The 25,351-nt window shown below is 38.1% G+C and overlaps 3 protein-coding genes across 3 annotated transcripts; all 3 read left to right on the top strand.

Annotated features, from left to right (window-relative positions):
- The first annotated feature begins 5,522 nt into the window (after positions 1 to 5,522).
- CXCL5 (C-X-C motif chemokine ligand 5) lies at positions 5,523 to 8,845 on the top strand. Its single transcript, XM_032260992.1, has 4 exons — positions 5,523 to 6,066; positions 6,194 to 6,326; positions 6,440 to 6,523; positions 6,887 to 8,845. Exons 1-4 carry the CDS (start codon positions 5,955 to 5,957, stop codon positions 6,906 to 6,908), a joined length of 351 nt encoding a protein of 116 aa, XP_032116883.1. The 5' UTR covers positions 5,523 to 5,954; the 3' UTR covers positions 6,909 to 8,845.
- A 6,645-nt stretch (positions 8,846 to 15,490) lies between these two features.
- Positions 15,491 to 16,659, top strand: PPBP (pro-platelet basic protein). Its single transcript, XM_032260991.1, has 3 exons — positions 15,491 to 15,734; positions 16,026 to 16,161; positions 16,304 to 16,659. The coding sequence occupies exons 1-3, from the start codon at positions 15,587 to 15,589 to the stop codon at positions 16,404 to 16,406; spliced, it is 387 nt and encodes a 128-aa protein (XP_032116882.1). The 5' UTR covers positions 15,491 to 15,586; the 3' UTR covers positions 16,407 to 16,659.
- A 6,241-nt stretch (positions 16,660 to 22,900) lies between these two features.
- On the top strand, positions 22,901 to 23,920 carry PF4 (platelet factor 4). The gene is made up of 3 exons (XM_032260995.1): positions 22,901 to 23,150; positions 23,466 to 23,595; positions 23,718 to 23,920. Exons 1-3 carry the CDS (start codon positions 23,060 to 23,062, stop codon positions 23,803 to 23,805), a joined length of 309 nt encoding a protein of 102 aa, XP_032116886.1. The 5' UTR covers positions 22,901 to 23,059; the 3' UTR covers positions 23,806 to 23,920.
- Positions 23,921 to 25,351: the final 1,431 nt, after the last annotated feature.

Raw genomic sequence — 25,351 nt, 5'->3', positions numbered from 1 at the left:
TTCTAACTGGCATGAGATGGTATCTCATGTGGTTTTGATTGGCATTTCTCTAATGACCAGTGATGATGAGCATTTTTTCATATGTTTGTTGGCCTCATATATGTCTTCTTTTGCAAAGTGTCTCCTCATGTCCTTTGCCCACTTTTGACTGGGTTTGTTTTTTTTCTTGTAAATCTGTTTTAGTTCTTTGTAGATTCTGGATCTTAGCCCTTTGTCAGATGGGAAGATTGCAAAAATTTTTTGCCCATTCTGTTGGTTGCCAGTTCACTCTAATGATTGTTTCTTTTGCTGTGCAAAAGCTCTGGAGTTTAATTAGATCCCATTTGTTTATTTCGGCTTTCGTTGTCAGTGCTTTTGGTGTTTTAGTCTTGAAGTTCTGGCCTATGCCTATGTCCTGAGTGGTTTTGCCTAGGTTTTCTTCTAGAGTTTTTATGGTGTTAGGTCTTATGTTTAAGTCTTTAATCCATCTGGAGTTAATTTTAGTGTAAGGTGTCAGGAAGGGGTCTAGTTTCTGCTCTCTGCACATGGCTAGCCAGTTTTCCCAACATCATTTTTCAAACAGGGAATCTTTTCCCCATTGCTTGTTTTTGTCAGGTTTGTCAAAGATGGTTGTAGATGTGTGTCATTGCCTCTGAGGCCTCTGTTCTGTTCTATCGGTCTCTATCTCTATTTCGGTACCAATACCATGCTGTTTTGATTACTGTAGGCTTATAGTATAGTTCAAAGTCAGGTAGTGTGATGCCTACAGCTTTGTTCTTTTTGCTTAAGATTGTCTTGGCTATGCGGGCTGCCTTGTGGTTCCACATGAAGTTTAAGGTTGTTTCTTCCAGTTCTGTGGAGATGGCCATTGGTAGTTTGATGGGGATAGCATTGAATCTATAAATTACTTTGGGCAGTATGGCCATTTTCACAATATTGATTCTTCCTAACCATGAGCATGGAATGTTTTACCATCTGTTTGTACTCCTTTATTTTGTTCATTGCTGGACTGTTTACAATAGCAAAGACTTAAAACCAACCCAAATGCCCATTGATGATAGACTGGACAAGGAAAATGTGCCACATATACACCATGGAATACTATGCAGCCATAAAGAATGATGAGTTCGTGTCCTTTGTAGGGACATGGATGAATCTGGAAACCATTCTCAGCAAACTGACACAACAGAAAATCAAACACAGCATGTCACTCATGGGTGGGTGTTGAACAATGGAACACATGGACATAGGGAGGGGAGCATCACATACTGGGGTCTGTTGCGGGGGGAAGGGGAGAGACAGCAGGGGGTAGGGAGGTTGGGGAGGGATAACATGGGGACAAATGCCAGATACAGGTGATGGGGAAGGAGGCAGAAAATTACATTGCCATGTATGTACCTATGCAACAATCCTGCATGATCTGCACATGTACCTCAGAACCTAAAATGAAATTATATATATATATATATATATATATATATATATATGTGTGTGTGTGTGTGTGTGTTTTCCTTGCTTAGCCAAGAACAAATTTCTGAAGAAATCAATGAAGACTTCCTGTTTCTGTGAAGCTCAAGGCTTCTCAGAAACACTTAAAATTTAAATTGTGATCTTTTTCCCCCATGTATCAACTCTATTTGTCAACAAAAACTTTTCTAAGGTTTGCACAGTTGGACAACGTATAATTAGCTGCCCCAGCCACACAGAAGGTAGGAAAGAAAAGCCCAGGTATGATAATTTGGAACTTAGATCAGTATAGACTCAATCAGGGTTCACTGACTTTGCTCCTCCAACAGATATTACCTGAAACAGACAGCAAGGAAAATTAGATAATTGGCAAAAGGAAATAAAATATTCCTGACATTTTATAAAGGTGAAACAATTTTGAAGCAAAGTTATTCGCTGGATGATGCTGCTTCTTCGTTGAACTGGAGCCCAATTTAGGAGACAGACAGGCTGCATTTACATTGCAACATAAACCCAAGGGTTACTAACTTTTTTCTTTCCTTTTGCATACAAGTAACTCTATCCTCCACTTAAACTCTTATTGCCTTCCTTACATTGATACCCTTGATATTCTTAACCTGCTAATGTGTTCACATCCTTAGTTATTACAATTGTATAGCATTTCTTAAAGATAATATAAAGAATATTGGATATGAAAAAAATAGAACCTTAGGAAAACATTTGAAAAGACCTATGCTAAATACTAAATCATATAATGTAAGGCTTTTCTGGTTTATTAGAAAAGAATGCACAATGACCTGCCCACACTGTTAACATTCAACATGGTATAACATAATCAGAATTTCCACTTGTCATTTACATCCAGCAGTCTCAATGTCACAGAAACTATGTTATTTGGTCAATATTTTAGTTGTATAATTTTATTTCTTTTAACATTAAATGTCTTTCTGGGCTCTGAACATTATTCTGAACAGTTTGGATTCCAAAGAATGAAAATATCAATATCATTCTAATTTTCTCTAAGAATAACCAAGAAATAATTTCCCACATAGGAGGCAGCCAATTCAAAATTGTAAAGTTTAGAAAAATAGAGGAGCTAATGATAATAAACAGCTCCATCCTTTTTCTCTTTAATATCTACTTGAAAGGTAAAGAACACTGTAATTTTTTTTAAAAAAAAGGTATTATCATTATTCATCACCAAGCGTTCATAGACTGCTTGCTACTCATGTAGGAAATTATGGGAGGTTATGTGAGAAATGCAGGCCATCACTGGTTTTAAGGAGTTTGTAGTTGACTTGAGGCAGACAAAAGCAAAATTAAGGAATAATTAAATTCTGCCTCCTGAGGCAGTTATGACAAGTACACTAGAGTTTCAAAGGTGAAGGAATACCTTACAAATGACTTTGTCAGAATAAGCCTTCTCAAAGAAGAAAGGACTTTGAATCTACCTGGAAGAAAGTGAGGGATTTAGAAAGCAGAGGACAGTTTCAGGTGGAATATCAGAAGACTCTAGGACGTTTGATGTTATTGCAATCGCAAAGACAGAAGTGGAAGGATTGAGGATCTCAACAACTTAAAATGTGGTTGTCGGGAAATACAATAAAGTGGTTAGCCACATTGTGGAGATCCACTGGGCAGTGCTTGCCGGCAACTGAGAAGAATGTGGTTTGTAATGGTGCTTGACTGCCAGTGCTGTATTTTTGACTACTTAACTCATTTTGCCTAGCTGCAAAAATGGGGAAGAAAATTTCTCTTATCTAAGAATTAATGTGAAGCTCAAGAAATAATAAACATGAAAGTGTTTTGGAAGCCAAAAACCATTTATACCGTAATAATTCATATTACGTTATACTGTGGTATAATGACCAAAATAGGATTGCTTTAGACAGTTAAACCTTCAGGCTATCAGGATGCTGATACCATTGGATGAATTGTTCTATTTTAGTTGGGAACAAAACAACACAGGGTTTTTCTCTGCAACTGGATGCAGTGCAGGTAACACAAGTGGCTTTTGTTTAAACTGGTGATAAAGAGGCAATTACTGTTAAAGTGCTGAGTCTTCAGTGGTTCTTGGTGCTGTCATGCTCAGCACAGAGGACCTTTCGACCATCCACGTTTGTACAAAGCCAACATCTGAGATGCCTACATGGGAGCCAGACATAGGCAGTGGGCCAGAGTGATTTCCATGAGAAGCCAGGTTAAGTGATATATTGCTTCCTGATTAGATTGGGCAACCCAGCAGCCCACTTCTAGTGAGGACTTTCTATCACCTGCTTGTCAGCTGAAGAAATATTTTTTTCTTCTTGTGTTCCATCAAAAAGCTATGGTGAATTGATTCAGAGTGCAAACCAGGTGAGATATATACATTTATAAGACCATCAGTAAGAATTGGTAATCTTGTCTCATGATCCCTCTCTAATTTCACCATTTGGCGCCAAAAACAAATTTATATGTTCACTTAGGTTTAAAGCAGCTTATTTAGAACTAACCTAAACACATGCACACACACACACACACACACAAGATGTAAAAATCAATAACCTATGTAATTAAACAATTTTTTTAAACAAAGTCTTATACTGTGATTTATTCCCTGTGGTTAAGTTGAATTTAATTGCCCAAGATTTTTTTAAAGTCTTACCACTTCAATAAGGCTTATCTTTGGTCTTTAGATACATGCTAATCTCTAAAATGTCAATATACTAAATCTGCAGGCTGTTTTCTACAGATTACTACTCTCCAGAAAGATGAAGGATTCCATCTGCTGAGTTACCTATGACGCTGATGGTGTCAGGAAGCTGCGAAAACTTCTCTTTTAGCTTCCCACAGAGTAAGGACCATACCACCCAACCTTCCTCAGCCAGTGAATTTCTTAAGTTTACTTCCAGAATAACAGTTGTAAAGGTCTATGACACCTCCTTCTTGCTCACAAATGGAGATGATGGGTGGGGAGTTAATAAAATTCCCGGTATCGTAGGAGACAAGTAAAAGACTTGTGTTTTGTTACCGGTTTCTCATTGCCATCATGTTTACTGATTACCTTTGATGGTCTGCTGTGAGGTCAAGGGTCTTCAGAACCAGCCAGGAGGGGATCTAGTTAGATATATGTGAAGGAAAGCCTATGTGCCAATTCAGTGCCATAGCCATGCCTGCCATGGTGCGAGAGAGTAGAAGACGCTTAAACTTCAGTGCTTTAACTCCTTCACAGATAATAGAAGGAGAGAGGGAGAGGAAGCTGGAAGCTACTTCATCCTTCAACTTCAGGCGGCAGTGCAGGGCTCACTGGTGACTACAGCAGGTCTGTGGAAACAGACTTTGTCACCAGTAATCATGAAGCTAGACGGTTCAGAAGCCTGTGGGGAACATTCCTCCCCCATGAAGTTGTTTGGGGGAAAACAGTGGATGCTGTTGTCCTGTCAAATTGAGGCAAACCCCTAAAAGAAGTTTTCACAGAGTCCCTCAAACTCATCATCCTCCCACAGCATCTCCAAATGGTGTCAAATACCCACCTAGGGGTTGGCCCAGAGCTGGGGCAGGCCTGGGCTCCCTGGCAAGCTTTAGTGGGTGCTCACTGTACTATACCTCACCCCCAATAAGGCCAAAACCTCTTCAAATTCAATAGCACAGCAACTGCCAAAAGTACATTTTCTTCCACGGCAATTTGCTGGGTGATTTCGGAAGATTTTTGTTTTAACTACCTGGACACACATATACTTGCTATACTACAAGTAGAGAATTCTCAGTAAGTGGACTTACACACCAAAGAAGGTGGACTGTGGGGGAGTTAAAACTCAATGGTCCTTTCAGGTCACTGACTTCAAGTGGCAATAGAGACACAGTCTCTTGTTATCATATTATCTTGGCTTCTAAAACTGGCTGAAGTCCAGAGAATCATAAAGTCATTCAAGAAACCTAGAATGACCTCCCTGCAAGGAAAAGAGGAAGGACTTTCCGTTTAGAGCAATTCTAAACATGAATAACATTTCCTGAATAATAGTAATAATAATTAGAAAGGATTGACTTTTAGAAATTTTACTCATATCAGAGCTCCCACTACTTTGGTTCCATCTTTTCTCTCTAGAAGGAGAGGAGGAGCATCTCCCAGAGCCTGTGTGCGTTAGAAAAGCCGGCATCCCTGGCCACCTCAGGCCGGGGAGATGAGACCCTGATGAATCTCTGCTCCCTTCTGGCTGGAGCCACAACTCCCTCCATCTCGGGGCAGGGCTACCACGTCCTCCTCCATAGGGGTGCAGGCAGCTTCTCCCAGCCACCCTCCTCCCCAGTTCCCATCATCTGGCCCCTCTCCACCAACCTCTTCTTTCCACACTGCCCCCCGAGTTCAGGGAATTTCCCCAGCATCCCAAAGCTTGAGTTTCCTGTCAGGCGGAAGGGATGAGTGCAAATAAAAGGAGTGCGGAAGGCAGGAGGAAGACACAGTGCTCCGGATCCCCCAATCTCTGCGCCTCCAGGAACTCGCGCCCCCTCGCAGCGCTCTCTTGACCGCTATGAGCCTCCAGTCCAGCCGCGCGGCCCGTCTCCCCGGTCCTTCGGGCTCCTTGTGCGCGCCGCTGGCGCTGCTGCTGCTGCTGCTGACAGCGCCTGGGCCCCTCGCCAGCGGTGAGAGCGCAGGGCACGCGGGACGCACTGGGGCACAGCGGTGCATCCCAGCCTCTGCGGGGCCGCTGCTTTCCAGGAAATTCTCCCAGCAACCTGCGCTATAAAGGTGTCTCTCTTTCTTCCTCAGCTGGTCCTGTCGCTGCTGTGTTGAGAGAGCTGCGCTGCATTTGTTTACACACTACGCAGCGAGTTCCCCCCAAAATGATCAGTAATCTGCAGGTGTTCGTCCCAGGCCCGCAGTGCTCCATCGTGGAAGTGATGTAAGTTCTCCTGTGTTGCTGTGTCCACTGTGACCTTGGCAAGAGAGAAGTCCCCCAGCCTGGGTCTTCAACCTTGATGTTTCATGAGTGCATCTTCTTTTTCTTTCCTTCAGAGCCTCCATGAAGAACGGGGAGGAAGTTTGTCTTGATCCAGAAGCCCCTTTTCTAAAGAAAGTCATCCAGAAAATTTTGGACGGGTACTTGTCACTTTGATCTTTGTGGTTTTTAAACCTCATCTAGGGATACCATAGATTTCACAAGGTCTTTACTCTCCGTACGATTTAGATAACATATTCCACGCTTAGAATTAAAAGGTTGTTAACTTGGGAAAGTTCTTCTGGATTGTCCTGGGAAAATCTTTGTTACCAATCTTACATGTAGCTACTTGAGCAATTACACACAGCTTGTCACTAAGTTGTTTTTTTGTTTAAGCATTGCTTTTATTGATTTTTATATACTCTTTCTTTTAACCAAACATTATAACACTGAGTTTTGACAACAGGGTGGAGTAGACAGGAGTGCGAAAAATGGTTAAACTAATATAACTATTTTCTCAACAGTGGAAACAGGAAAATTGATTAAGAGAAATGAGCACGCATGGAAAAATTGCCCAGTCTTCAGCAGAGCAGTTTTCTGGAGGTCTCTGGACCCAGGGAAGATGAGAAGGAAGGTTTTTTTTTTTTTTTTTTCTTTTTTTCCAGTAGTTAGCTGTCTTCCTAGATTCCTCACTTTGAAGAGTGTGAGGAAAACCTATGTTTGTCCCTTAAGCTTTCAGCTCAGCTAATGAAGTGTTTAGCATAGTACCTCAGCTATTTGCTGCTATTTTATCCGCTATGCTATTGAAGTTTTTGGCAATTGACCATAGTGTGAGCCAAAAATCACTGGCTGTTAATCTTTTAAAGTGTCTTGTATTGAAGTTGACTATTATATTTCCAAGAAATATTCCTTAAACTGTTAACTGAGAAGGCTGTGGATTTAATATGGAAATGATGTTTCATAAGAATTCTGTTGATGGAGATTCACTGTTATCTTTATCTCATTTTAAGAAATAGGAAATATTTTAATGTTTCTTGGGGAATATGTTAGAGAATTTCCTTATTCTTGATCGTGGATATTATTTAATTACTTTGCATTAGAAAGTTGAGTATATCATACCTTATCTGTGTAGAATATATTTCCTTATTCAAAATTTCTAAAAGTTTAAGCTATATGAGGACTAATATTTTCTCTATATATAATTTTAGACATTTCATACCTTCTTAGTATGGCAAAATGCCATCATTTACTTTTAAATTTTGACTTTATATGCTATTTATTAACTATTTGGTTAGCAGTACTATAATACTGGTAACTAAATATATATTTCAGATAGATGAAGAAGCTAGAAAAAAGGCAAATTCCTGACTACCAGTTTATACAGAAATGCATTCTTTTAGTTTTTAAAGTAAAGGCAAACTTAACAATGACCTGTACTCTGAAAGTTTTGAAAACGTATTCAAACAGTTTGAATATAAATTTATCACTTAATTCAAAAAATATATAGCAACATCTCGAGGCCCTAGCATTTCTCCTTGGATAGGGGACCAGAGGGGGCTTGGAATGCTGCAAAAAAAACAAGGAAAAGTCACCCAAGGGATGTCAGCTTTTTATCCCTCTGCATGGCTTGATTTTCCAAAACCATAATTTGCAGAAGGCCATAATATAAGGCGGCCACACAGGGGCGAGGTCCCTCCCTGCTCACAGGTTTGGCCCCTTTCACAGAGTAGAACCTGGGTTAGAGGATCGCAGAAGATGAGGGGAAGGGCAGGAAAGATGCCTGTTGGGTTTTTAGCACAGTTAATTTCATTGGGATTTTGAAGCATTTCTGTCTGAACTCAAAGGCTGTTCTAGTCTTGGTGGGACATACTATGGGTGGGGCAGAGAAAGATACTGTAATGAAACCAGTTAGTCAATGTTGTCTTAAATATCGCTGCCAATTCTGCAAAGTTCCTTTTTATGAACATTTCTGTTTAAGCTATTTCACCTTTGTTTTGAAATCCTTTCCTTCTAAGTAGAAAATGTGAAGCTTGTGTAAAAGCTTATAAGAAAGCCCCTCTCATTTTTTTCTTTAAAGCTTTAAATGACAAATCTAAGTAATTAAGGTTGTGAATTCCTATTTTTGCTTTGTTTTTAATGAAAATAAAATTTTCAGAATAAGATTGTGTGATAATATTTAAATGGCCAAAATAAAACATGATTTTGTGCAATTAACAAAGCTACTGCAAGAAAAATAAAACACTTATTGGTAAAAAAAAATACATATTTATATGTTATATATAATATATATGTATTAAACATATAGCATTGCTAAGATTTTTAGATGTCTTTTTTGTATCTTTTAAAGGTTTTGACCTTTTTATGAGGAATTATGTATGTATTATATTCACTATATTAAAATTGTACTTTTTTACTATGTGTCTTATTGGTTCATAGTCTTTATTTTGTCCTTTGAAAAAACAATAAAAGATTTCTGAACTTCACTTATATTGTTTCTCCTTCCTATACTGTTACAATGCATTTTACTTATCTTCAATTCAATGTAATTTGAAACACTAACTCTGCTTCTCTCTGGCTGGCAGAGAAGTCCCTCATCCCTAATACTATTGCCTTGGTTCAACCTTTCTCCAAGCTCACTTCCCTTCCAGTTACTCTGTCACAGAACCAACAGCCCCTGGGGTCTTTAGAAAACACAGATAGAATTGGATTTCCCTATATAAATTCTTAACTGGCTCACTGTTTCCTAGACATGAAATAAAGGTTGCTAAGCATGACAGATGATATTCTTTCTGTCTCCTTCCACTCCTGATCAGCACTTCAACTTCCTTTGCCCCTCAAATTCACTATAGTCAGGCATTCAGTTCCCTAACTGGGCATGCTCTTTCCCAGGCCCATGACTTTGCATTTGCTAGGACCACTACCTAGAAGGCACTTATCCCTCTTCTGCGTGTAAGAGGAGGTTTATTCATCCTTAAGAACTCAGCTCAAGCTCAAAGTTCGTGTTTTCCTTGATAGAGCTCATGGCTTCCGTTTTGATGCTCCCGTAACATCTCATTATCTGAATTACAACAAAAATACTTCATTACTCTTATTTGTTTATAGGTTTCTTCATCTATTCTAGCTCTCCTAAATCAATAATTATATTGTATCTACCTCTGCAGCCCCAATGTAGCCTTAATGCATGACTTAATGAATTAATAAATTATCCTGATCTTCAGGCTATCAGTTCAATAACCTGGCTCATGGTAGGTGGTTGTTGTGTTGCTGTTTGTTTTTTTTGTTTTTGTTTTCTGAGATGGAGTCTTGCTCTGTTGCCCAGGCTGGAGTGCAATGGCATGACCTCGGCTCACTGCAAGCTCCGTCTCCCAGGTTCAAGTGACTCTCCAGCCTAAGCCTCACAAGTTGCTGGGATCACAGGCACCTGCCACCATGACTGGCTAATTTTTATATTTTTGTAGAGGTGGGGTTTCACCATGTTGGTCAGGGTGGTCTTGAAGCTTTATAAGGGCAGGGACAATGCTTATCAGCTTCATCTCAGTTCCTAGGACATAATAGGTATTCAAATAGCGAATAATCTAGGCTAAACAAATCCCATTGTCACTCTAAAATTAAAAGAGCAATTTCATTTGAATATATATTCTTAGGTATTCATACTTAAGATTTCCCTACCTAAATGACAAATGAGGTTCTGTCTCATCCCAATCCTGATCAGTACTTCAAATTCCCTTGGCCCTTAAATTTAATATATAAATACCTAAGAATAGATATTTATAAAAAAAATTGCTCCTTTATGAAACACAAGAAAATGAAAGAAAGAAGATTAATCACATTAGTATGTATGTACATACATTCACACTACAGTTGGATTATATTACACATGCTTACATAGGCATGTGCTTGTATAAATTACAATACGCTATGAGTCTTTTTAAAGAAGCTCTGGAAACTACATATTCTCTTTATATTTTCTGTATATAGAAAATAAATTATATAGTACTTATCAGAATATATGAAGCATTTTCCTTTGTATTAATATTCATCTATCAAATATTAATTTAATTACATTATTGATAATCTTGTTTACATGCCTATTGTCTGTGCAGGGTCCTTATGATCTGGAAATTTAAAGATGAGGAGCTTTCAGTCTAAGTTATGGTTTTCTGCTGCAAATATACTTAGTTTTCCCACAGAACAAAGATTTTCCAGTAAGGAGAGTGGAAGAAAGGGGAGAAGAGGTGAGGGGAAGAACTAGAAGAGAAGGCTAGAGGAGACAAAGATGAGAGGAGGAGGGTGTTGGAAGGGCTTTTGGCTTGTGGTTGTTGTTGTTGTTTTTCTGCTTTCTATTTTCTTCCTTCTCTCCTTTTCCTTCTTCTTCTCCTCCCTTCTCTCCTCTTGCCATTCTCCTTCTCTCCCACCATCTCTCATTTCTGCTTATTAGTAAGAAGTCGAATAATTATATTTAAAAGAGTAGGAGAAGAACCCAGGTGCCCCAGCAGAAATCACAGCAAGCCATCAATACCAACCACCTCTCATGTGAATTAGGCCATTAACAACTTGTTTTATTCTATTATTTTTCCTATTTAAAAAAATGTTGTGGGTACTTATTAGATGTATATATTTATGGGATACATGAGATGTTTTGATACTGGCATGCAATGTGAAACAAACACATTGAGAATGAGGTATCCAACCTCTCAAGCATTTATCCCTATGGGTTACAAACAATCCAATTACGCTCTGTATGAGTTATTTTAAAATACACAATCGTTATTATTGGCTATTGGCACCCTGTTGTCCTACTTTTTACTTTCATGCATTTCAGCTGCTTCTGACTGAATTAAAATGAGTTTAGCAGAAGAACCTCAAACTAACATACAGAATTATCAGAAATAATAAATTAATATTTTAAGCCACTATGAAGTTGACTTATTACACAAGAGAGGATTAATGGTACTTGGTAACAATTTAATGTGGTTGTAGGCTCTAGAACAACATATGTTAGAATTTCTCTAATGAATGGAAGCTAGGTAACTTTCATACATTTAGATTTAACAAATGATATTAACCAACTTAATTTAAAACACAAATTTTGAGGCATGCAAAACATTGAAGCGCTTGTATGTAATAGCACCAGGAAGACACTTCCCCCTCAACTCCTTCACCCTCTCCATTCTCCCTTCACTTTCACTCCATGCTTCACCTCTGAGCAGTAGACAGTAAAACCTCAATTAATTTGAGTGTCAGAGTAATTCATGTCTGACCAATTCTTGTCAACTCACAGTTATGCAGTAAGCATTTGGTTTCAGCACTTATAGAAAAAAATTTTGATGGCTAGCATTTTAAATTTATTGATTAATGTACTTTAAGAAACAGACTAAAAATTGTACTATCCTTAGCATTTTCTGTACCAATTGCTTTTATGATTGATTTGCAGGTGGTAGTCTATTTCCTTCATACTTGAAAGAAGGATTTGAAAAATGTGCGTTTAAAATGTTCTGTGTGAGGCAGAGAAGAGCTAGTCTATGTCTTAATTTTATAGATAGCAGTCCTCCAGTCTCTCTAGATATTTCCTGTTAAAATAGCTATCATAAAATGTGCTTTGGGTCCTCGATAATTTGCTTGCTTCCTGCATGACTCTGCTATTTATAAGATGACTTAAAGAAAAAAGAGCTAAAATAACTTAGCACCCCTCAACACGCACATACATAAACCCACAATGACAAAGTAAGATTAATAAAAAGGTTGTCAAGTTATTTTAAAAGCAAGGAACAAAATAACTCTTTTCTACTTCTAGCATTTATTTAAATAATAATCCTGTATAATGCTTTTAACTGAATACGTTATTAAAAAATATATTTTAACCATTTTTGTACACTCAATTTATCATCACCTGTATTGCGTTTCTCACCACGGAAATGGAAGGGAATGATGCAAATGACAGTAACAGCAGTTAACAGCACAGCTCTCATCATAGTAACAAGAGTAGAGTATTTTCAACATCCTGTTGCTTTACACAAATATTTTAGGCCTAATTTTTAAAAATAAATAATTAAATGACCAAGTCACGCAAAGAGAACTTCATAAAACCAGTTCAGGCTTAATCAAGTGAGGCCTAATCAATATTTTTGAGTTAAAGACTAGCAAAATACTGTTTTATATCAAATGCTGACTGATATGCTTATGAAATTTTGATGACTCCAGAAATCTGCTACTATTTCCTCATGAATTTTGCTGATGATGTGTCTTTTGTGACAAGCCACATTTGTTGATTAAGGCAATGACTCCATGATACTGTGCTCCAACCTACCTCTTTCCTGGTATCAACCCACTCAGAAGCACTATTACTGCAGAAAACTTTTCATACAGTTTTCTCAGAAAGATTAGAAACTTTTGGGAAATCTTACTAATGAACGGGTAAAGAAATCTGGATAGTGTTAAGCAGGGAAAGAAAAAGGTGTCTAGTGAAGCTAATAATATTCTCAGTAATACTGTTTGAGGGTTGAACAGAAAGCAAAAGATACTATGCATAGTGTTAAAAACCATTATATCTTGCTGTGGAAATGGTTTTGATCTTATGTTTGAATGAAGATGTATCTGACTTGAGAATTCACAATATCTCAATCTCAATAAGGAGGAAAGGCTGTAAAGTCATTCTGCAGAAGGAACTAGGAAGAAGCCCACTCTCCTCATCCTGTGTCCTGGTGGGCTTCTCTCTGCAGTTGACTCCACATCTCAGGGAGAAAAATTTTTTCAGTTTAATAAGTTCTACTGCTAAACTTTAATTTATAAGAATAAATGGGGTGGAGAAAAATAAGAAATACATTCATCAACTGAAATTAAGGCTAGTGAGGCAGGAATAATTTTATATATGTTTGTAGAAAGCCAAATGAGAAGATAGACCTGGGAAGGCACATCCACGAAGTTGGGGGTGTTCTGGAGTCTTTCACAAGTTACAAGGGCTTTATATCACAGAAAAGCTTAAAATAAGGGCGAAAAAACTCCTCATACCAGAGTTGTATTCTTTTTTATTGGAGTGTACAATACAGAAATTAAAATCATTAGCTACAGATTACAGCATATAGCCTAAATATCTAAGTGCAAAATAATCAATAAAACTTTTTGTTTCAACTAAACTTAGAAATAAATCATTGTCCTGTTTAGTGTTAGTAGGTTCCATGTTAATTAGTACATCAATCAATTGAGGAATTCACGATAAAATACTTTAATCAGAGACAGACCGCCACCATCAAGTCACGGAAACTTTTCAAGGCAAGTTAATTTGGAAGTCCACTTACTTATAAAGTAAACTGTCAAATGTGGTCTGTAGATTACTGCATTTAGAAACAGGACCTGAGAATTTGAGCAGACATAATAGATAACTATTAAACAATAGGGAAAATTGGCCCGAAAACAAAAACATGATTCAAAAAAATTTACTATATTCATATTTTTGATAGAGAGTTATTTTGAACATTTGATATTTTAAGCATCTCTTCTAAAATTTAAAGATATAAAAAGTAAAAAAAGAATATGGAAAGTTTAAACAACATTCTGTGAGACTTATACATCATTGTAAAAGGGAGAAAACTTGTTGCCAGGGCCACTTGTATCTGCCTCTTCTTTATTGACAACCTTCAAAATCAATTTAAATAATATGGTTGCTTTGGGGGACTGTCAAGTTTGGCTTGGGAATTATAGGTGATTAGAAAGGATTCAGAAACTTTCATGTGATACATATTCATTGATTTATTAATTAAGACCTACTTTGTATTGAAGTATCCTACTTGTTACAGGATACACAAGACATAGGACATGCCACTCCCTACAAAAGTGTATGGTTCACTTGAGGAAGCAAGTCTTATAGATGGGACAGAGAACCAGAAAATAACATAAAGCCAACATGTGATGTGTAGGTCCACCTCTCCATCTTTGTAAGGATACAGCAATTCAGATCAAACCTTTAATTCAGGTCTGAGAATTTAGGAACAAATATTTTCCTTGATAAGGACATTTCTTGCACAATTTCTAGTAGCGCAAAACTGGAAATACCCTGAAGGGCACCAACAAGGCAACGTTGAGTAACTATTGTTCTTACCATAGGATGTCATGTGGTCATTAAGCAGAATGGGGAAAACTACATTAAGATGGCATGAAAAGATGCTGAACACATATTTTTGAAGGATAAAAGTCAGCTGTATATAATCCATATAAAATACTTCTATGCATATGTGTACCTCCATGTCTTAAATGTGTCTCTCTGTGTACATATACATGTGTGCATACAAATGCAGATATAATAGAAAATTAATGTAAAATTTTTACCAATGTTTACCACCGAAGAGTAGGAATGTGAAGAAACGATGAAGAAAAATTTGTATGTTTTATTTCAAATATGTTTGCAGTGAATGAATCCTTTGCAATAAACTATATCATTTTTCTGTCAAAATAAAAATAAAAATAAATATTCTGGGTCCTGCTTTTTAGGTATTATTAGGTAGCAGAAACAAATAGCTTATTTTGTAATAGAAAGGGGGATGAATTTTGCTGTAGGTTCTAGATGAGATGAAATTACAAAATATAATATAGATTGAAGGCAGAAAGAATCCAATAGGCTAAAATCCAAAGACAACCTTTGATGGTAATTGAATTTTATTTTACTCACATGCTCCAAACCAATCCCAATACTTATCAACAACTAGGAAAAGAACACTTGTTTTCTTCGGCACTAAAAAGGAAAGATAACTCTCTTTTTCAAGGGCCACATGTTTGTGCTTACAGGTGCTCCTAGTTTCTATTAAGCCTAAAAACTGCATTATAGAAAAGGCAGGGCATATTGTTATATAGTCATACAAAGAAAATGCACGTAGTATTTCAGTCTAGTTCTTACCTTCCTAAAGAGTTCTTACACATGTTTAAGGGAAATAGATATTGAGAAAAGGACAGTAGGAATGTGAAGTGATGTGTAATATGCAACTTAGTAGGAATTTTGACCTGTGTGCTATTTTTCTGGATTGGGCACAGCTTCACATGCTTATGTGTGTATCACCACATACCCTCACTTCCTCCTTCCCTACCTCTTCCTTCTTACTGGCTTTGAGGGATGGTATATAAATGACATCTTCAGGGCATGAAAAGCTGCTTATATGCAGACTTATAGGCAGTAACTCACCCTCACTCAGAGGTCTTCTGGCTCTGGAAACATCTCTAGCTCAGCCTTCTCCACCATGAGGCTCAAACCCGATACCATCCCTTCTTGTAAGAGCGCCAGGCCATTTCATGCCCTGCAGGTGCTGCTGCTTCTGTCACTGCTGCTGACTGCTCTGGCTTCATCCAGCAATGGACAAACTAAGAGAAACTTAGAGAAAAGCAAAGGTAGATGCTTCCCTGTACCTATTGATGCTTCTGTTATACCTGTGTCTGGTGGAAAGACTGGCTTGGTGCTCCTGAGGCTGAAGAGTGCCATTATACCAACAACCCCAGTTGGAGGAAGCACACAAAGGGGGCACTTCATGTGTGCTTGTCATTCTTCTGGGCTCTTTATTAAAGTTTTACAGATCATATTCACAATGGCTTTATGAGAGAGGTACAATTACTCTCAATTTGCAAATAAGGGACCTGAGGAAAATTTTCATGACTACTAAAAGGTCGTATTTTCTACCTTAGAGGAAAGTGGAGATACTGACTCATATGCTGAACTGCGCTGCATGTGTATGAAGACAACCTCTGGAATACATCCCAGAAACATCCAAAGTTTGGAAGTGAATGGGAAAGGAATCCATTGCAACAAAGTCGAAGTGATGTAAGTTGCTGTTTCTGTGCTATTGCCTCATCAGGGAAACCCTCTACCTCCATCCACATCTCCACTCATTTCCTCCAGTCTCGTGGATTAGTTCTGATATTCAGGCCAGCATACTCACAGGTAATTCTGTTGTCTCTTGCAGAGCCACACTGAAGGATGGGAGAAAAATCTGCCTGGACCCAGATGCTCCCAGAATCAAGAAAATTGTACAGAAAAAATTGGAAGGTGATGAATCCACTGACTAATTTGTTCCATTTCTGCCAAACTTCTTTAACTCCCAGGAAATTTTGATTTAATTCAAAATTCAAGATTTTTGAAGACTTGATTTTCTAGAGATCTCATTTATTCAGGATACCTATTCTTACTGTATTAAAAGTTTGATATGTTTTTCATTCTGTCTCAAAAATCACATTTTATTCTGAGATGGCTGATTAAAAGATGGCAGAAACAAGATGAAAATAAATAAGCCTGGTTTCAACCCTCTAATTCTTGGTTAAATTGGACTATGCTTTGCATTTTTTTATTTAACAATTTCTATTCAAACACAACTTGGTCAATTTTTCCTACTCTATGGTTATTAGACATACTGATGATGATTATTAGATTTCATAGTGATCAACAATAATAGGAATCACATGAAATCCAACATAGAATACTTGCTCAATACAGTATTGTTAATATATTTAGAAACTTAGAGTCTCTCAGTGTCTTAGTCCTAGGATGTCTTATTTAAATTATACTCTGAAAGTTTATTCTGATGTTTATTTTAGACTTCAAACACTAAAATAATAAATTTGTAAATGTGAGTCTTATAAACTGGGGTTATTACTTTGAAGTGAATATATTTGCCACTAGTAGAAGAAAAAAATAGATGATGGAAATAAATTAACATACTCTAAGAAACTATGAATTTTCTGGAACAAAAAAAAAAGAAAGGAAGAAAGAAAGAAAAAGTCTTTACTTGATATTTATTTGCATTCAGTTAAAATCTACATGGTTACAATTCTAATATTAGAATCAGCCTTAAAAATAAATACAGTATAGAACCTAAACTGTACTAGACACCTAATTCTACTTTTTCAATCAATAGGACCTTCATTCATTTTATAACCCCTAACATTTATGCCTACACTATTCTTACAAAAATATTAATGTGAAATCAAAGTTTGCTATTGATTTGTTGTTGTATATTATTAATTTTAACAGAATTGTTGGGGAAAAAAGCTTTATTTTTTCTCTGTTTTTTTTTTTGTATAATTGATATTTCACAGTATGGCCAAAAAAGTTACTAAATTGATGATCTGTGCCATTCTTAATGTAGTATGATAATAGTTCCAATTTATTAATCATTTTAATATGCCAGGAATAGTAAGTGGTTTGCATGCATGAACTAAACAATTTTTTAAAATTTATTTATTATACTTTAAGTTCTGGGGTACATATGCAGATTGTGCAGGTTCGTTACACGTGCCAAAGGTATTTGTTTGGTATACACGTTTGTTAGGTATACACGTGCCGTGGTGGTGGTTTTCTGCATCCATTGCCTATCACCTACATTAGGTATTTCTCCTAATCCTATCCCTCCCCAATCCCCACAACCCCTGCTAATTCTCCCCTAGCCCTCCACCCGTAGGCCCCGGTGTGTAATGTTGCCCTCACTGTGTCTGTGTGTTCTCATTGTTCAACGCTCAGTGAGAACATGAGGTCTTTGGTTTTCTGTTCTTGTGTCAGTTTGCTGAGAATGATGGCATCCAGTTTCAACCATGTCCCTGCAAAGGACATGAACTCATCCTTTTTTATGGCTGCATAGTATTCCATGACGTATATGTGCCACATTTTCTTTATCCATTCTATCATTATGGGAATTTGAGTTGGTTCCAAGTGTTTGCTATTGTGCACAGTGCCACAATAAACATACGTGTGCCTGTGTCTTTATAATAAAATGATTTATAACCCTTCAGGTATTTTATGCCCCAGTAATGAGATTGCTGGGTCAAATGGTATTTCTATTTATAGATCTTTGAGAAATCGCCTCACTGTCTTCCACAATGGTTGAATTAATTTACACTCCCACCAACAGTGTAAAAGCGTTTCTATTTCTCTACATCCTTTCCAGCATCTGTTGTCTCCTGATTTTTTAATGATTGCCATTCTAACTGGCATGAGGTGGTATCTCAATGTGTTTTTTATTTGCATTTCTCTAAGGACCAGTGATGATGAGCTTTTTTTATATGTTTGTTGGCTGCATAAATGTCTTCTTTCGAAAAGTGCCTGTTCATATCCTTTGCCCACTTTTTGATGGGGTTGTTTATTTTTTTCTTGTAAATTTGTTTAAGTTATCGATCGATTCTGGATATTAGCCCTTTGTCAGATGGGAAGATTGCAAACATTTTTTCCCATTCTGTTGGTTGCCAGTTCACTCATGATTGTTTCTTTTGCTGTGCAGAAGCTCTTAAGTTTAATTAGATCCCATTTGTCTATTTTGGCTTTTGTTGCCATTGCTTTTGGTGTTTCAGTCATGAAGTCCTTGCCCATGCCTATGTCCTGAATGGTATTACCTAGGATTTCTTCTAGAGTTTTTATGGTGTTAGGCCTCATGTTTAAATCTTTAATCCATCTAGAGTTAATTTTTGTATAAGGTGTAAGGAAGGGATCCAGTTTCAGCTTTCTGCATGTGGCTAGCCATGAACTAAACAATTTTTAAAAAAATAGATTAAAAGCACATCCTATGGAGTCCGAAAAATGAAGTAACTTGTCTCCACCACTTGTTAGCCGTATATCAGGTCATGTTGCTTAATCTCTCTACCTTAGTTTCTTCATCCCTAAAATGGGGATAATAACACTGCCTCCCTCACAGAGTTTATGGAAAGAGTAAAAGAGTTAATAAATTTTAGGTGCTTAAAATAATGCATGTCACAAATAAACCATATATAAATGTTAGTAATTATTCCTTATGATTATTATTAACCTCCCCAGTGTTACAGAAAAGAAAAATCAAATTTAAAGAGTCTAAAACACTTGCCCACTTTCATATAACTAAATAGGTAACAGAGTGGGAATTTCAAATTGTGCTCTTAACCACTGTACCACGGTAGTTTCCTCTGTTCTACTTTCTCTAATGAAGAGATTACATTACATACAACATAGTATTATTGACACACATAATACAACTTGATACATAAATAGCAGATTGTATATACTATAATAATTATAGGATAGCAGGCCTCTCACTCATTATGTCTAGTGGTTTCTGACTGAAACCTGACAAGATCAGCTCCTGAGAGATGGCACAGTGTTGACACCATGCTTATACCTCCTGAGATACAGATAGATGTCTTTTACTTTCGTGTGCATGTATTGAGTTATTCTGTTTACATGCAGGGAAATGGTAATTTATTTGCCACTCAGTTCCACTGGATCCCTTTACACTGCAAACATTAAAATCTGGGTGTAAGATTGTACAAACCCAGTGTGTTACCCGTCCATATGCAAAACCATGCCCCTCTTCATTCTCTTTGCTGCTAACTCTGAAGGGGTTTCAAGTTTCAGGTTCATAAACATGTATGAATTATAACAGGTTCTGCAACAGCCATTGTGTTGGACACAGGATGTTCAAAAATACAGTCATGTTTTGCTTAACAATTGAGATGCATTCTGAGAAATGCATCATTAGGTGATTTTGTCATTGTGTGAACATCATAGGGTGTGCTTACACAAACCTAAATGGTATAGCCTACTACAAACCTGGGCTATATAGTACAGTCTATTACTCCTAGGCTATAAACCTGCAAAGCATGTCACTGTGCTGAATACCATAGCAAGCTGTAACACAATGGTAAGTATTTGTGTATCTGAATATATGTAAACATAGAAAAGATATAGTAAAAATATCTTTATAAAAGATATAAAAGGTATAAAAGAGTAAAATGGTACACCTGTACAAGGCAGTTACCACAAATGGAGCATATAGGACTGGAAGTTGCTCTGGATGAGTCGGTGTGAGTGCTGAGTGAATGTGAATGCCTAGGACATTACTGTACACTTCTTTAGGCTTTCTAAACACTGTACACTTAGGCTACACTGAATTTATAAAAAGCATTTTTTCTTCAACAATAAATTAACTTTGGCTTACTGTAATTTTGTTATTTAGAAACTTCTTAATTTTTAAACCTTTTGACTATTGAAATAACACTTCAAACACATTGTACAACTTACAAAAATATGTTTTTCCTTATATCGTTATTCTATAAGCTTGTTTTCTTATTTATTTTAGAGATGGGGGTCTTTGTCACCCATACTGTAGTGCAATGACATGATCAAAGCTCACTGCAGCCCCAAATTCTTGGGCTCAAGTGATCGTGATCCTCCTTGATCTCCACTATAGATGTGCACCATCATGCCCGCTAATTTTTGAAATTTGTAATTCAGATGGGGACTCGTTTTGTTTCTAGGCTTGTCTCAAACTCCTGGTCTCAAGTCGTCCTCCTACCCCAGCCTCCCAGGCTGGGATTACAGACAAAAACTACAGTGCCTGACTAAGTTTTTTTGTTTTGTTTTGTATTTTTTATTGTTCATACTTTTTTTGTTAAAATTAAGTCACAGAAACACATTAGCCTAGGCCTACACGAAGTCAGGATCATCAGTATTACTATCTTCCAACTCCCTGTCTTGTCCTACTAGAAGGTCTTCCTGGGCAATAATATGTATGGAGCTGCCATCTCCTATGATGACAGAGAGATGATAGCAGCTCATACTTCCTGAGGAATCTGCCTGAGATTGGTTCACAGTTCATATTTTTTTTCTATAAGCAGTAGAAAGAGTATACCCTAAAATAATAATAAAATTATAGTATAGTAAATACATAAACCAGTAACATCGTTGCTTATTATCCTTATGAAGTATTATGTGCTATACATAATTGTATGTGCTATACTTTTATACAACTGGCAGTGCAGTGGGTTTCTTTACATCAGCATCCCCACAAACATGTCAGTAATTTTCACAGACATGTTTCAGTCACTGCTTCCTTTCACAACCATGAAGCAATAAGAGTCACATCACTAGGCAAAAGGAATTTATCAGCTCAATTGTAATCTTATGGGACCACTGTCATATATGCAGTCTATTGTTGACCAAAATGTTGTTAGGTGCTGCATGACTGTATATAAGTCACAGAGAACTGCACTTGAAAAGATTGATATTTGGTGGGAGAGTTGGCAAATAATTGCAACTATATATTACACACATTAATAGAGAGATATGCTTCAATTGCTCGAAGGAGCAGATACATGAATATGTAAAAACTTCATCATCATCATTTTCAACACATAATCTTCACTAATGTAGCACTTTGAATTGAGTCTCTACCAGTACACTGGAACAGTGATAAATATTATAAACTCTGACTTCATAGTGTTTTCCAGTGTAGAAAACAAAACCATTTTTAACACTATGAAGTACACACATACATACGCATGTATCTCTGTGTAAAATATATGTGTATGTGTGTGTGTGTGTGCATTACCTGTGAGAAATAGAAAAAACAGAGTTCTGCAAGACAGAAAGGCAAGAGAACATGATTACATATCAGGGATTGTCAAGGAAGGGCGTTCTGAGGAATTGATATTTAAGCTGACACCAGAAGTATAAATAAGTCTTAGCCAGCTGAAAAGGCAGGTAGTGAGAGAATAAGAGAGAGAAACTACTCAGCTCAACAATTACATTGCATATTTCTATAGAAGTCCAGTCCTACTGTGTATTACGACGTCAGCTTTTTTCATGCAGTGGTCTCCTGACACCCTTCAGCACTTTTAATCAGTGTGACAGGAAACCTTGGGCTTTGGGTTAAGGGTGTACCTTGCCCTAATCAAGAGCCGAAGTCATTTTTTTCAAAGAAGAGAAGATGGTCCATATGAATCTCTTCTCCTTTCTTGTGTGGGATTCTGTTGCATCTGCTCCACCCTCACCTCCCAGCATTCTCACCCTCAACTCACAGACACCCCGAGTCCTCCCACAGAGAGCATCATTGCTCCCCACCAAAAGTGCAGCCCATCTCACCCTGTCACTGGTACTGGCTGAAGACACAGTAGGCACTGGGAGACGCAGCCTGGCAAACTGTCCTTGTCCTCTCTTCTGGGCAATTATTCAGAACGGAAACAATGAAGAAATAGCCAGGCGCTAAGATTTTACAAAAAGTAATGCATTCAAACATTACTTCTGCAATTTTCTAAGAGTAAGAGTAATGAGAAAATAGAACTTGCGTCTTACAGTATACCGGGTGATTGTTGGTGGAGCCTGGTAAATTCCATCCAGAGACTAGGGGAGTTTTCCACATTCAGGTGAAATTCAGAAAAATCATCGCCTAGATACCAAATTAAACTTGTTAGAAGCAGAAAATAATTACAAATAACGCAGCCTTCACACACACCACCACCAAACTCAGTAGTAATCATTGGTAGTTGCAGCTGGGAGGCTGGAAAGAAAATAGGAACTGTCAGTGTCCTGAAGGCACCTGCTGTGTAACTTGCATGGTGACTACAGAGAACTTTACTATTAGTACAAAACAAAACAAAACAAAACACTTCTAAGATTCATGTTCTGTTTCTAACTCTACAAATGTGCTTGTTTGTAAGTTAAGGTTGAAGGTCCCAGCCAAGGCAGCTGCCCCAGCATTTTTTTTTTTTTTTTTTTTTTAATAATCTTGGCTGGGCAGAGCCCGAGTCTTCCCAGCAGTGTCGTAGTTTTCGCACCGCAGTTCCTAGCTCTCCACCCCAGGCTTCCGGACTGGAAGGACAGCTGGGGATAAAACGCGCCTGGTGAAGCCCAGGAGTCACTGGCCACTGAGACTCAGCCCGACTTTCCCTGCGAGCTGGGATCCTGCTGGAACCTCCGCGACAAGATGAGCTCCGCAGCCGGGTCCCGCGCCTCCCGCCCTGGGCTGCTGCTCCTGGGGTTGCTGCTCCTGTCAGCTGTGGTCGCCTTCGCCAGCGGTGAGAGCAGAAGCCAGGCTGTGAGGGCCGGCAGCCGCGAGGGGTGTCCGGGAATCCCTGGGGCTGGGGAGGAGTCCTCTAGGCTCCTGATCGCGGCCACACTTAGCAGGCGCGTGCTGAGTGTGCGGGCACCGTGCCAGGAGATGCACGGGCACCTCGCCACCTGGTCAGCACAACTTCTCTCCGAGGGAAGTATGATTTATGACTCAGGAGAAGAAGGCTGGAGGTAGTGGAAAAGGTCCCTAAAGTACCTCTGGCCACTCATGGAGTCACCACCCCCTGCTTTCCCCCTCCTCCCCTCCCCTTCCCGCCCAGCTGATGCTGAAGAAGGAGATGGGGACCTGCAGTGCCTGTGTGTGAAGACCACCTCCCAGGTCCGTCCCAGGCACATCACCAGCCTGGAGGTGATCAAGGCCGGACCCCACTGCCCCACTGCCCAACTGATGTGAGTCCTTACACTGCATCAGTCAGTGCCCCCTTCTGTGACTCCTCTGCCCATCCCACCCCTTCTAACCCCATCTGCAAACCCAAGGACTGAAAGGCCACTTCTTCTCTTTTCCCTGCCAGAGCCACACTGAAGAATGGGAGGAAAATTTGCTTGGACCTGCAAGCCCCACTGTACAGGAAAATAGTTAAGAAACTTTTGGAGAGTTAGCTGCCTAAGTGTGTGCATTTGCCTTATAACATACTTTCCCCCCTACTTTCAATGTAACTATGAAAGAACTTCTGATATTTGTATTATCCCTCTAGTTTTAAACAAAATAAATCAAGTTGTAGTATAGTCAAAATACTTCTTAATAATAGCGCAAAAATTGTGTTGACACATAATTTCATGGAAGAAAAAAATTCTGATATTTTAAGCAAAAAATATTTTGAAGGAAGGTTTGAATACTGGTTTTGCTTAGCGTTATATGTTGGCTAATACATAGTCAGCGTTTACATAATTGCAGTACTTTATAGCTGCATATTTACCTTGAATATTATTGTCTTTGTCAATAATTATTAGTAGCACTTACATATTACTAGATGGCTTTTAAAAATTTTAGTAAATAAATAACACTGCTTTTATGCCCATGAATACATTAACTGGAAAGATATTAAGATTCTGGAAATGAAGAGAGGTACAAGATGATGGTATTTTCATTCACCCCTCAGGAAGGCACTGCTCTACTTTGGGAAGAAAGGAAGTTGTGGCAGTGTTTATTAGTGACCTATGGCTTCTGTAACAAATTAACACAAACTAAGTGATGTAACATACAAATTTATTATCTTGCAATTCTGGGGGGTCACAAGTTCCAAGTGAGTTGAACATGCTAAACTCAAAGTATGATCAGAGCTGCGTTTCTTCTGAAGGCTCTAGAAGAGAATCTATTTCCTTTCCTTTCTCAGCTTCTAGAGGCATCTACATTCCTTGGCATGTGGACCTTCCATTGATTTTCAAACTGCATCACCCCAACCTCTACTTCCATTGTCACATCTCCCCTCTCTCCCCTGACCTTTCCATCTCTAACTCTGCCTACCTCTCATAAGGAGACTTGCGAATACATTGGACCCACTTGGGTAATCCAGAAACCATTTTCATCTCTAGATCTTTAATACATCTGTGAAGACTCTTTTTGCCATTTTGTGACATATTAATCATTTCCAGAGAATAGGGCATGGGATCTCAAGGGTGGCGGGCATTATTCACCCTATCACAATGGGCCAGAAGGCAGAATCTAGTTGAGGAATGAAAAAGCTGCAGACCCTTGTTCATGAGTACAGCTAATGCTCGACTTACGACAACGATTTGTTCCGACAGACCGGTCGTAACACAATTTGGTCGTAAGTTGAGTAGGCTATATGTACAGTACTGTGAAATGATGTTATAAAAATCTTTAACTCATATTTTATCATAACTTTCTTTCATTGTTACATATCATAATTTTCTTTGTTCATTTTATGCCATTTGTATCATCTCTACACCATTTTGTTTCTTATTTTTACATTCGTCAGGTTTAAGTAAAACTGCACTACCAGTACAACTGGTTTAATATTTGCAAAACATACAAAATTACAAAACACAGGTGCATACAAAAATACAAAATACAGGTATAAAAAATACCATAAAATATTGAAGACACAAAACACAAATTGCTGTACCGAGTCTGGGATAACAGTTGAAATGGTGCACACGGAGATGGTAGTGCTGCCGGAAGCTG

This window comes from Sapajus apella, unplaced genomic scaffold (assembly GCF_009761245.1).
Source record: "Sapajus apella isolate SASKATOON/1434 unplaced genomic scaffold, GSC_monkey_1.0 scaffold121, whole genome shotgun sequence".
Classification (NCBI taxonomy): Eukaryota; Metazoa; Chordata; class Mammalia; order Primates; family Cebidae; genus Sapajus; species Sapajus apella.
The sequence above is the reverse complement of the archived record's forward strand: the minus strand, read 5'-3'. Positions and strand labels throughout refer to the sequence as shown.

What these genes read in the sequence shown, in the direction of transcription:
- CXCL5 (XM_032260992.1), top strand. Translation starts at nt 5,955, where the DNA reads ATGAGCCTCCAGTCCAGCCGCGCGGCCCGTCTCCCCGGTCCTTCGGGC. An exon ending in TGCTCCATCGTGGAAGTGAT is followed by an intron (nt 6,327 to 6,439) that starts GTAAGTTCTCCT and finishes TCTTTCCTTCAG; the next exon opens with AGCCTCCATGAAGAACGGGG. An exon ending in ATCCAGAAAATTTTGGACGG is followed by an intron (nt 6,524 to 6,886) that starts GTACTTGTCACT and finishes TTTTCTCAACAG; the next exon opens with TGGAAACAGGAAAATTGATT.
- PPBP (XM_032260991.1), top strand. Translation starts at nt 15,587, where the DNA reads ATGAGGCTCAAACCCGATACCATCCCTTCTTGTAAGAGCGCCAGGCCA. An exon ending in AAACTTAGAGAAAAGCAAAG is followed by an intron (nt 15,735 to 16,025) that starts GTAGATGCTTCC and finishes TTTCTACCTTAG; the next exon opens with AGGAAAGTGGAGATACTGAC. An exon ending in TGCAACAAAGTCGAAGTGAT is followed by an intron (nt 16,162 to 16,303) that starts GTAAGTTGCTGT and finishes TGTCTCTTGCAG; the next exon opens with AGCCACACTGAAGGATGGGA.
- PF4 (XM_032260995.1), top strand. Translation starts at nt 23,060, where the DNA reads ATGAGCTCCGCAGCCGGGTCCCGCGCCTCCCGCCCTGGGCTGCTGCTC. An exon ending in TGTGGTCGCCTTCGCCAGCG is followed by an intron (nt 23,151 to 23,465) that starts GTGAGAGCAGAA and finishes CTTCCCGCCCAG; the next exon opens with CTGATGCTGAAGAAGGAGAT. An exon ending in TGCCCCACTGCCCAACTGAT is followed by an intron (nt 23,596 to 23,717) that starts GTGAGTCCTTAC and finishes TTTCCCTGCCAG; the next exon opens with AGCCACACTGAAGAATGGGA.